The sequence below is a fragment of the Lampetra fluviatilis genome, chromosome 28 (genome assembly GCF_964198595.1).
Source record: "Lampetra fluviatilis chromosome 28, kcLamFluv1.1, whole genome shotgun sequence".
NCBI lineage: Eukaryota > Metazoa > Chordata > Hyperoartia > Petromyzontiformes > Petromyzontidae > Lampetra > Lampetra fluviatilis.
The window spans coordinates 335768-347795 of record NC_136302.1 but is presented as its reverse complement, the minus strand read 5'-3'; the positions used below and the strand labels follow the sequence as shown (position 1 = coordinate 347795).

At 47.6% G+C, this 12028-nt stretch overlaps 1 protein-coding gene across 9 annotated transcripts in view; it reads left to right on the top strand.

The window, feature by feature from the left end:
- GIGYF2 (GRB10 interacting GYF protein 2) overlaps positions 1-12028 on the top strand; it is a 131793-nt gene that overhangs the window by 88591 nt on the left and 31174 nt on the right. For 5 of the 9 annotated variants that reach the window (XM_078869498.1, XM_078869504.1, XM_078869502.1 and 2 more), the window contains exons 18-22: positions 2728-2822; positions 3027-3098; positions 4165-4284; positions 5288-5410; positions 5877-6212. In XM_078869498.1, coding sequence (XP_078725624.1) covers positions 2728-2822; positions 3027-3098; positions 4165-4284; positions 5288-5410; positions 5877-6212 — 746 coding nt within the window. The remainder of the gene's footprint in view (positions 1-2727; positions 2823-3026; positions 3099-4164; positions 4285-5287; positions 5411-5876; positions 6213-12028) is intronic. The other 4 variants (XM_078869497.1, XM_078869500.1, XM_078869499.1 and 1 more) reach the window with 4 other exon arrangements.

Sequence of the window (12028 nt, the reverse complement as noted above, 5' to 3'; positions counted from 1 at the left end):
TCGCAGGTATCTGTTTAATGAGTTCCCTGGTTGTCAAGATGGACCCCGAGGAGGACTCAGAAGGCGGAGGTCTGCCTTGTTCCGCTCCGCTCCCGATCCTTGCCTTGGTCCCGGCCCGTGCTCAATCCATGCTGGTCTTGGCCCTGGGACTGAAGTACTGTTCACTGGAATGCTGTTAGGCCACCTGCTTGCTGACTTAGCCCACGCACTTGCAGTTCAGTTGCTTGATTTGGCCCTGGCAGTTGCAATGGAGTGTCATTACTTGGCCCTGGAACCTGCAGTGCTGTGGCTCTACTTGGCCCTGGAACCTGCAGTGCAGTGGCTCTACTTGGCCCCGGAACCTGCAGTGGAGTGGCTTTACTTGGCCCCGGAAACCTGCAGTGGAGTGGCTCTACTTGGCCCTGGAACCTGCAGTGGAGTGTCATTACTTGGCCCTGGAACCTGCAGTGGAGTGTCATTACTTGGCCCCGGAACCTGCAGTGGAGTGGCTCTACTTGGCCCTGGAACCTGCAGTGGAGTGTCATTACTTGGCCCTGGAACCTGCAGTGGAGTGGCTCTACTTGGCCCTGGAACCTGCAGTGGAGTGTCATTACTTGGCCCTGGAACCTGCAGTGGAGTGTCATTACTTGGCCCTGGAACCTGCAGTGGAGTGTCATTACTTGGCCCTGGAACCTGCAGTGGAGTGGCTTTACTTGGCCCTGGAACCTGCAGCGGAGTGTCATTACTTGGCCCTGGAACCTGCAGTGGAGTGGCTCTACTTGGCCATGGAACCTGCAGTGGAGTGGCTCTACTTGGCCCTAGAACCTGCAGTGGAGTGTCATTACTTGGCCCTGGAACCTGCAGTGGAGTGTCATTACTTGGCCCTGGAACCTGCAGTGGAGTGGCTCTACTTGGCCCTGGAACCTTCAGTGGAGTGTCATTACTTGGCCCTGGAACCTGCAGTGGAGTGTCATTACTTGGCCCTGGAACCTGCAGTGGAGTGTCATTACTTGGCCCTGGAACCTTCAGTGGAGTGTCATTACTTGGCCCTGGAACCTGCAGTGGAGTGGCTCTACTTGGCCCTGGAACCTGCAGCGGAGTGTCATTACTTGGCCCTGGAACCTGCAGTGGAGTGGCTCTACTTGGCCATGGAACCTGCAGTGGAGTGGCTCTACTTGGCCCTGGAACCTGCAGTGGAGTGTCATTACTTGGCCCTGGAACCTGCAGTGGAGTGTCATTACTTGGCCCTGGAACCTGCAGTGGAGTGGCTCTACTTGGCCCTGGAGCCTTCAGTGGAGTGTCATTACTTGGCCCTGGAACCTGCAGTGGAGTGTCATTACTTGGCCCTGGAACCTGCAGTGGAGTGTCATTACTTGGCCCTGGAACCTTCAGTGGAGTGTCATTACTTGGCCCTGGAACCTGCAGTGGAGTGGCTCTACTTGGCCCTGGAACCTGCAGTGGAGTGTCATTACTTGGCCCCGGAACCTGCAGTGGAGTGGCTCTACTTGACCCTGGAACCTGCAGTGGAGTGTCATGACTTGGCCCTGGAACCTGCAGTGGAGTGGCTCTACTTGGCCCTGGAACCTGCAGTGGAGTGGCTTTACTTGGCCCTGGAACCTGCAGTGGAGTGTCATTACTTGGCCCCGGAACCTGCAGTGGAGTGGCTCTACTTGGCCCTGGAACCTGCAGTGGAGTGTCATTACTTGGCCCTGGAACCTGCAGTGGAGTGGCTCTACTTGGCCCCGGAACCTGCAGTGGAGTGGCTCTACTTGGCCCTGGAACCTGCAGTGGAGTGGCTTTACTTGGCCCTGGCACTTGTAGTGGAGTGGCTGGACTTAGCCCTGTCAGAAACTTCTTCTTGGATTGACCGATTCCTTCAATGTCCAGTCCTTCACTAATGTAGCAGCATGCTGTGTTGACACCTCAGCTCGTGAGAGGTCTCAGCCATCGGTAGAGGCCCCTGCTGTAGTACAACAGCATAGTGGTTATTTCTCCAATCTCTTCCCGTGCCTCTCCTTCTCATGTCCCTCTCCACGTAACTTGGCCTCGCCTTTCCCTCAATTTTCCCTTCCTCTGCAAGTGCAGCATTGGCATGGCTATCCCACGCCCCCTGTAGGATTGTTTTCTTTTCCATGTCATCCATACCCCCATTGTCCTTGACAATACATATATAGGTTCTCGGGGGGCATTTAAAACTCGCTTCGTCACATCGGCACTCTCTCCAATTTGCTCAACAAGGCTGGACAAGCGAAGAGAGAAGCAGAAGCAGAGTAATGTGGAGGAGAGAATTGTGGCTCAGCTCTGTCTACAGACAACATCGAATGAATGCATTTCCAATATATATTTCAGATTGCATAGATATTGGATAGTCCTGGAAATATAAAATATAATCATTCAAACATGCAAAACAAGAAACGTTTAAGAGCAGTACGATTTGACGTGTACATAGCAGAGGTGTGGACTCGAGTCATGTGACTTGGACTCGAGTCAGACTCGAGTCATGAATTTTATGACTTGCGACTCGACTTGGACTTGCATAACAATGACTTTGTCCCACCTATGAGATGTGGACTCGAGTCATGTGACTTGGACTCGAGTCAGACTCGAGTCATGAATTTGATGACTTGCGACTCGACTTGGACTTGCATAACAATGACTTTGTCCCACCTCTGGTACATAGCCATACCTGGTATTTATGGCCAACAAATTGTTGTCTCTGAAGTTGAATTGGTTTGCTTGTGTGTGCAGGCTGGGAGGGAGGCAGCATCTGGGATTTGCCACCCGAGTCGCAGGGCCCCACTCTGGAGCAGTTGCAGCAATTAGAACGTGAGAAGGGAGGCAAGGTGAGCAAATAAATAATCCTCATGTTAATTTTGTTTCGTTAATTTTGTTTCACCAGTTGAAATTTATCCAGGTTAATGGAACCAGGATAATCTCATTTGCAGTGAAAAAGACCAAATTGCAACTGCCCCATGGCATTCAAATCCAACACCTTAGGCAGTCCATTAGTGGTATGTGTGTGCACTGAAGGTGAACTTGTCTTTCAGCTGCTGGATCCAGAGAGATGCGAGGCTGAGCTCAGGATGAGGGACGATGATGAGAGAAAGCGTCAGGAAGAGGTGTGACACGGGGTCCCCTACCCTACCACACCTATGTACATTGTTAACACGTTTTCTTTGAGCTCGTAAAGCCTCGTGTATTCACACCAGTGACTGCGCTATTGCTTTGTTACTGGGCCAGTTAAATTTTTTTACAAAATAGGTTTTAGGTTATTTCTTGTATGTTATCCTAGATATGACTGGGTAGGCACCTGCTAATAAAGAAAGTTATTTAATTGACTTGTTTTTATTTTATTTAAAGGAGTAATGTTACCTTTTATTGACCAATACAGAAAATAAGATTTTTTCTTAAACATAAATGTTAATACCCTCACATGGTTTTGTGGGTTGTGAAAATTAACATCTATATATTGCTAAGGAAGAGAATGATTAATCTGTGTATACTACCTACAATGACATGGCTTTTAAAACATGGTCATTAATGTAAAATTTTGAATGAGAAGTGCACAAATAAGCGTGGATAGTTACGTTACTGGCATTGCATGCACACCTGGATACGGAAAGTGGGATTCATGGATTGGACAATGTACACAAGTTAATGGCAACATCTACATGCCGAGTAAAAGTGAGTGGGCTAGGGCAGGCCGCGTCCCAGCTAGAAGGGACGATGATGGCCAATGGTCACGAATAATAAAGGAGCGGCAGCCAAGGAATTGGAATGCGTACGGGAGGACATCCCCTGACGGACGTTATTAATTTTTATTGATTTGCGTACCTCTTCTATACTTTGCACTCCTATTAGTTTTTGTATTTTTTTTTTACTTTGACCTGCCCCTATTTGTGAAAAAGAGCTTCATAGCTCATTGGATTCCTCCAGGATAAGTACAGATTCTGAGATGGAAAAATACAATCAGTTAATGTATGTACTTTGAACTTCTTTTGCACCGTACCTAGCGAACCATGCTAATTGTACTGAATGTGCAGGTCTTGAATGGATTGCTACATCGCAGGATCATGAGAGGTGGTGGTGGTTTGTGGCAGCCTTTATCCAACAGTAAAATTGATCCATGTCTGATGACGACAAATGATTTGTTCACCTGTTGCGAACGTCGTGACATCCTCGCAGCAAGTCACCCGAACGTGTGCTGTGAAGGTGACAACGCGGAGACAACAGGAGGAGCTCCTCCAGAGGCAAGAGGAGGAGAGGAAACGGAGAGAGGAGGAGGAGGCTGCCCGACGAAAGCAGGTGACCATTGAGAAGTGATCTCTCCGTGTCGTTATCATTCTTCACCGAGACCTGGATTTGAGAATGGTCCACAGATTATTGCAGACCCTGCTCAAGAACCTATATTTAACGTCATGTCGGGTGACCCTGACAAATCATTGCTCTGCCACAGAGCAAAGATAAGATATAGAGCCAAGAGAGGCAGGCTCAGTTGGTTTTTTAAAAGATGAGACAGATTTTGATAGCATCCTATTAACAAGTTTTAGCTTTGACTTTGATGTGCCGCCTCGGTTGTGGAGCAGACCAATCATTCGTGGGGTTTAGGAGGGTGCTGTCTGTTAAGCAGACGTTTGTGTCATAAGGGACCGCACCAATGTCGGCAGCGCAATTGGATTATTATGGCACCTCATGCATCAGCATCTGAAGATATCACAAATGATGTGTAACCCCTTGGCCATCACCTTTCCTTATTTATTTCCAGGAAATTGGCTGTTGGTCATGACAAACAATATGTTTAGAGGAGTGGTTCTCAAACTTCCTGGATTTTCAGGCCATTATCAACCCTCATATATATTTAGTGGACCAATATAATGTAAACAAAATAGTGTTTTCTGAAGAATTCTTATCCGCAACAGTTAGGCTCAGCACTTCCCACGATCTTGTGGTCCCCATTACACCTACACAGGCTGCAAACTACTGGTTTACAGTATTGTGGGATAATAACATTGAAATGGTCAATGCTATAATAAATATAATTTTGGCAAAATTAGAAAATAATCAGACCGATAGTCAAGTTTTCATGATGATGTTTTTGGTATGAGTTGCATATGATGATAGGTGTGGTTGCGTAAATGAAATATTTTTTGTTTGCAAAATAAATACCAATGTCTCTCCATTACATACAAATTGGGGAAATGGTCAAGGCGATGTATTCCAGCTGGTGACCCATACAGCGAGTCATCGTTATTGTAACTGTGAATAGTGTGTGTTTGACTTGTCACCGGGGGGTAATGACTTGTCACAGCAGCAGGAGGATGAGGAGCAACTGAGACGCCAGCAGGAGCAGGAGATGCTGCGGAGACAGGAGGAGAAGCGGCGGAGAGAGGAGGAGGAGCGGCGGCAACGCGAGGACATGATCCGAAAGCAGGTGATAGCCCTCCTCCCCACCCGCAAGCCTTCCCCGCACTCTGTTGTGTTCCATCTTTTGCCTAGTCTCTGATGTACTTGTTGTCTCTGTTTTTGTTGGTGGCTTGTGCCAAAACACTCGATTATATAACATATTAACAACGTCAGAGCCAAATTCTGCCCTGAAGTACGTATCTTGCATTATTTTTGGTAACGTAACTTAATCCGGTCAGTGTGGCTCAGCGGTCAAGCAAGCGAATCATATTAGGAATGTTGGGAGTTCAAATCCAGGCTGGAGGTTGACTCAGCCCATTATCCCCCCCGGGGTTGATAAGTGAGCCCCCATGGTGGTTGTCCTGTGGATAGACTTGCTGCCGCCATTGGAATGGAGAAGGCCCACCACTGGCTCCGGCCTGTAAAAGAGGAGATGAGCGCCACCTCAACGCTCACTCGAGCAGCAAATCGCTTTTACTTTGTGCGAGAAAAAGGCGGTCACGCCGGCGGTGGCGTCTCTACCGCAGGAGGAGGAGCGCCGGCATCAGGAGGAGGAGGAGGCACGGAGACGCTGCGAGGAGGATGAGGAGAAAAAGCGCAAGGAGGTGGAGCTCCAGCGGCAGAAGGAGCTGCAGCAGCAGCAGAGGCAGCAGGAGTTGGAGTTGCAGCAGAGGCAGCAGGAGCTGGAGCTGCAGCAGAGGCAGCAAGATCTGGAGCTGCAGCAGAGGCAGAAGGAGCTGCAGCAGAGACAGCAGCAGGAGATGATGCGGCAGAGACAGCAGCAGGAGGCCTTAAGGCGGCTGCAGCAGCAGCAGCTTGCGCAGATGAAGGTATGGCCATTCATTTTCCCCATTGAGCACCGCTCTGTGTGGAAGTGAGCAGTGGTCCTTTGGATAAATACAATTTTTTATTTTACCAGGCAAAGCCCACTGCTATTATCTCTTTTATAATAGCACCAAAAAATCTAAATGCATGTTTCTTCATGTGGAGGGCAAAGGCGGAAGAATCAGGGAAAAATCCACATGAACACATGGAGAGAGAACACACAACCTCCAGAAATACAGGCGCCAGGTTCAGGATTGAACCCACAACCTACATACCAGGCGAGGGAGATTACATCTCGGCACCCCATCATAGGAATGTAGAATTTCCACCACTGGCTCAGGGCTGTAAATTGGATATGAGCACTGCTTCAATACTTGTTTGAGCAGAAAATCACTCTGGCATCTGTAGTGCATAACAGTCAACTAAGCTAACATGTCACACTTTTCATAATAATACCGAGCAATAGTCACATTATGGCGAGATCTCTGGGAACAAAATGTTTCACTTGAGTATCATTGTGTAGTGTGTGATACACTGCTGCGCGCACACAACACTAGCTACTTGGGTTCTGTAGCTAAGTGTAGCTATACTGTCACTATATGCGTGCGAGTTAATCTCAGCGAATGGGCCAGCCAGCATACACGCTGTCTGACCCACGATTCGCTGCTAAAGTTCAACCGACGAACGAAGAGCGAAGAGCATAGAGTTCCAGGATGATCCCCACAAACAAACCCCGATCCCTGTAGGGGCTTCCCATTTATTTTCCTGGCCGTGACTTTGCCACGCGCTCCCCCCCCCCTACTGTATGATGGCAAGGCTCTCGGCGCCCGGTCACGTGTCCCTCCAGTACCCGTCGCTACAGTATAGTGATAGTATATGTCACTACAATTGGAATAAACTATTCTGTAGGAAGTGGTTACTGAAATGGCACTGACTGGCAGGTTAGAGAATTAATACTGGTAGGAACCTCCTGGTTACACCAGCCCACAGGGGATTATTGTCTCTGTCGTGCAGGGAGGGGCTGGGTGGGGAGGGGAGGGTGGGGAGGAGCTGGGTGGGGAGGGTGGGGAGGGGCTGGTTGGGGAGGGTGGGGCTGGGTGGGAGGGGTGGGGCTGGGTGGGAGGGGTGGGGCTGGGTGGGAGGGGTGGGAGGGGTGGGGCTGGGTGGGAGGGGTGGGGCTGGGTGGTGAGGGGCTGGTCACCCCGTGGTGCCCTTATAAAACTCAACGTTTAACCTACTCACGCCGGCTTGTGCCCGCCCTCACAGTCGGGCATATTTGCGGAATACACCATGCCGCCGTTGACCCTGGCCATTCACCGAGCAACCCAACGTTCCTACCAGCTCCCTCCGCAGGAATGTGTTAGATTGTCTAACTGAAACACCTTCACAGATGGCCCTATGACCCCACGTTCAGCCACACATGTTAGACACAAGAACAAATTCTAAAGGCTATTTGAATGTTTTTATTGTTTTGATGCTGTGTAGTGACGTAGAATTGGTCACTAAGTAGCATAGCGCTGGCTGCTGGCAGGGAAGGCGATCTGCAATTTGAAGCAGCCCTGATTAACAGCAGGCCAAGTGATAGACCCGAGAGGGATCTAGGGGAAAGGTTACTGAAGGGACACATCTGGAACCCGCTAGTAGGTTCTATAAAGGGGGCGTGGTCAGGGCGGAGCGAGGCCACGCTGGGTGGATTAAAGGGGGCCCCAAGCGGGAGCTTATGGCTCATATTCTTAGGTTTTTTCCGTAAAGTCACGTAGGTAAAAAATTAATAAAGATAAAATAGAAATAAAATAGAAATCACGACGTTTCGGAGGCAACACCAGCTTCCGTCTTAAGGTGGCACTGTCACAGCACGATTGCTGTATCAAGTAAGAGAAATTCCACGAAAACAGTCCTTGTATATATACTGGTTGAGGGTGGGAGGAGCCAAGGCAGGCCCTTGGATATTATTATTGTGAGGTTCAGTGCGGCTGAAGCACGCTGCTAGGAATGAGCCTTTGTTGTGTAGACTGGTTGAACTGGGAGGTTCCAAGAGTTGTTAAGGTGCGGCTGATGTAAAGGTGCGGCTGCTGTAAATTGGGACTGAGCCTTTGTTATGTAGAGGTGGTGCGGCTGAAACCGCTGCTAGGAATGAGTCTTTGTTGTGTAGACTGGTTGAACTGGGAGGTTCCAAGAGTTGTTAAGGTGCGGCTTATGTAAAGGTGCGGCTGCTGTGAATGGGACTGAGCCTTTGTTATGTAGATGAAACAGCACTTTGCTATGTTGCTGGTATTAATTCTAGATTTGCCAAATATGTGTGGTAAAACTTAAAGCAGGAAAACCAGTGTGTGAAAAAAGAAGCAGAAACTATTCGGTAACTGAAGAATAGTGCCTGTCAAATAAGATGGTCCAAATATGTGTAGTTAAATCTTTTTTGCATGGTTAATAACATCTTTCCAATGATTACTAAGTTTGTACCCATCATCACGGTTGAATTATGTCTGTGTTTGTATATTTGGATGGCTTCGTGTACAAACCTTTGATGGTAGCCAGGAGGTTTGCAGAGCACTTTGGTCTCGGAAAAGACAATTTCATGATAGCCCACAGCGTTGTAGCAATGATCGGCAACGGCGGAAGAATATGTTTTGCCGTGTTTCAGATCTGACTTGTGCTCGCGGACACGATCAGAGATATGACGTTTCGTTTCTCCAATGTAGCAATCACCACAGCGGCAACTCAGTTTGTAGACTCCAGGATATTGTAAGTCAGGAATGACATCTTTCACAGATGGAATTAGGTCACGGATTTTATGTACTGTACTGAATCGGATTTGGATCTTATGTTTGTTTAGAATTTTGGAAATCTTTTTGGTCACGCCTGCTATGTATGGCAACGTGATAGTTTTGATCGGAGTTTCATGTGGCTGTTTCTGTATGGTGGGAGAAACAGCTTGGCGGATGGTGCGGTCAGAGTATCCGTTCATCCTGAGGGCCCGATGTACATGTCTTAATTCACTGGCCAGGTGGTGTTGGTCAGAAATGCCATGAGCTCTGTGGTATAGTGTTTTGATGAGAGAATTTTTTTGAGATGGGTGGTGGTGGGAATCAGGTTTCAAGTAGGAATCTGTGTGGGTGGCTTTCCTGTAGACAGAATGTCCCAAGGCTCCCCCTTGTCACCAGTGATAGCCAACATGTTCATGGAAAAGTTTGAATCAGACGCCATCCAGACATCCACCCTGCGTCCTTCCCTGTGGAAGAGGTATGTGGATGACACTTTCGTCATTTGGCCACACGGCCTCCCAGCATTGAACCACTTCTTGGACCACATTAATTCCAGACACCCATCCATCAGATTCACCATGGAAGTGGAGAAAGATGGTAAACTATCATTCTTAGATATTCTGTATGAGAGGAGACCTGACGGATCCTTGGGACATTCTGTCTACAGGAAAGCCACCCACACAGATTTTGACATTTATTTGTTGTTGGGTTTTCTGTAGTAATACTATGTCTACCTTTTATACTGATAAATAGACTCTTTAACCAATGAATATTTATTGTATTCAGATGGCTACAAGTGTAGCGTGGAGTGGAGTGGTCGTGTAATATTTAGCACACTGATTTAAATCCAATCACCCACATGGCATGAGCCTTCATCTGTCAATGTTTGCATCATCAATCCTCTGGTGTTTCTGTCTGAATTTTAGTGTACACTAGCGGGAAGTACCCGACGTTGCCCGGGGGTAAAATATATTTCAAAATGTATATACATACACAAATAGTAAGCTATTGTAAAAGCCTGGCGTTCCATTTGTCCATAAACAAAATTATAAGAGGCTTGCAGAAGTCCAGAAAGTTATAGAAAGTGGGGGGTAAATAGTTGATCTTAAAGGTTTCCGAAAAGTGTGGACCCACCCCCCCCTCAAAAAATATTTTCACCCCCGCATAGGCATATATACCTACACACCCAATAGTGTGAGTAGTACTGACTCTATAGTCGTATCTGCTGACTCTGTAGTTGTAGCTACTGACTGTACAGTAGTATCTACTGAGCCCAGTAGTAGCTACTGACGGTATAGTAGTATCTACTGACTGTCGTAGTAATTACTGACCGTAGTAGTATCTACCAGAGGTGGGACAAAGTCATTGTTATGCAAGTCACAAGTAAGTCTCAAGTCTTTGCTCTCGAGTCCCGAGTCAAGTCGAGTCAAAGATGAGGCAAGTCCAAGTCGAGTCTGAAGTCATCAAAATCATGACTCGAGTCTGACTCGAGTCCAAGTCGCATGACTCGAGTCCACACCTCTGGTATCTACCGACCCTACGGTAGTATCTACCGACTCTATATCATATTAGCATCTATCGACTCAATAGTAGCATCTACCGACTCTATAGTAGTAACTACTAACTCTACAGTAGTATCTACTCGCTTTATTGTAGTATCTACTGACTGTAGTAGTATTTGCCGACTCTATAGTTGTATCAACCGACTCTATGGTAGTAAATACTTACTCTACAGTAGTATCAACTGACTATAGTAGTATCTACTGAATTTGTAGTCATATCTATTGACTCCAAAGTAGTATCACCTGACTATAGTAGTAACTATTAACTTTATAGCAGTATCTACTGACTCTATAGTCGTATCTACCGACTTTACAGCAGTATATACTGACTGTAGTAGTATCTGACTATATAGTAGTATCTACTGACTCTATAGTAGTGGAGGACTCTTACTCGGGTTGTCTTTCTGTTCTCTTTAATTTCCGCTTAAGAGTCCACCTCCGCAGCGCCACCACTCCTCGTCTCTCTGTGGCCTCACTCCGCTCCGCGTCTCTCTCTGCAGCGCCACCGCTCCGCGTCTCTCCATGCCCTCACTCCGCTCCGCGTCTCTCTCTCGCCACGCCGCGTTTCCTCCTCATCTCTCTCTCGCTAGGTCTGTCGACTCCACTGCTACTCTACTCTGCACCCTTCAGATGCATGGCTACCCCTCGTTGCACACTGCGTTCTCGCTACTACCGTCTCTGTATACTCTACTCCGTCTGTCGCCGCTAACCCACTTTCTCTCTGCTCTGCTCTATTACCGTTACCGCCTGCTCTGCGATTCCCCGGGCACCGTCGCTGCAGCTCCATCCAAAACGCCGACCAAGACAAGACTCCCTTCTCTCCGTCGCGCTGTGGCTTATATCCCCACACCAATTAATCCCCATTAATTATCTCAACCCCCCGCTTATCACTCGCCCCCGGTCTCACGTGACCTTGTTGTTGCCGCCAGAGCGACGCCAGCTAATAACCAATTACCCTCTTAGCCAATCGCTGGCCTGTGTCCCCCCGGCTACCCCAAACACCTGTCTCAACACTTAACGACCCTCTCACCTAATGCCACAACAACAACCGTGTCCTCACATACACTCCACTGTACTCTGCTCGCTTGCATAGCAACAGTGGAAGAGAATGCGTGGCGCACTATAACTCAAGTCCTACAGTAGTATCCACTGACTATCGTAGTAACTAACTCTATAGTAGTACCTTCTGATTCTATAGTAGTTAATGCTGACTCTATAGTAGTGTCAACAAACTCTATAGTTGTGAATACTGATTCTAAAGTAGTATCTAATTACTATAGTAGTATCTAACTCTATTTTAGTAACTTCTGACTCTATAGTAGTATCTCACCTGATGATGGACGCTTGTGTTGCGACCTAAACGTCGTGTTCTTTTTATTATTTTTTCTACCTACGTGACTTTACCGAAAGAACCAGAGAGTATAACTCTATAGTAGTGAATACTGACTCTAAATTAGTATCTAATGACTAAAGTAGTATCTACTGACTTTATAGTTG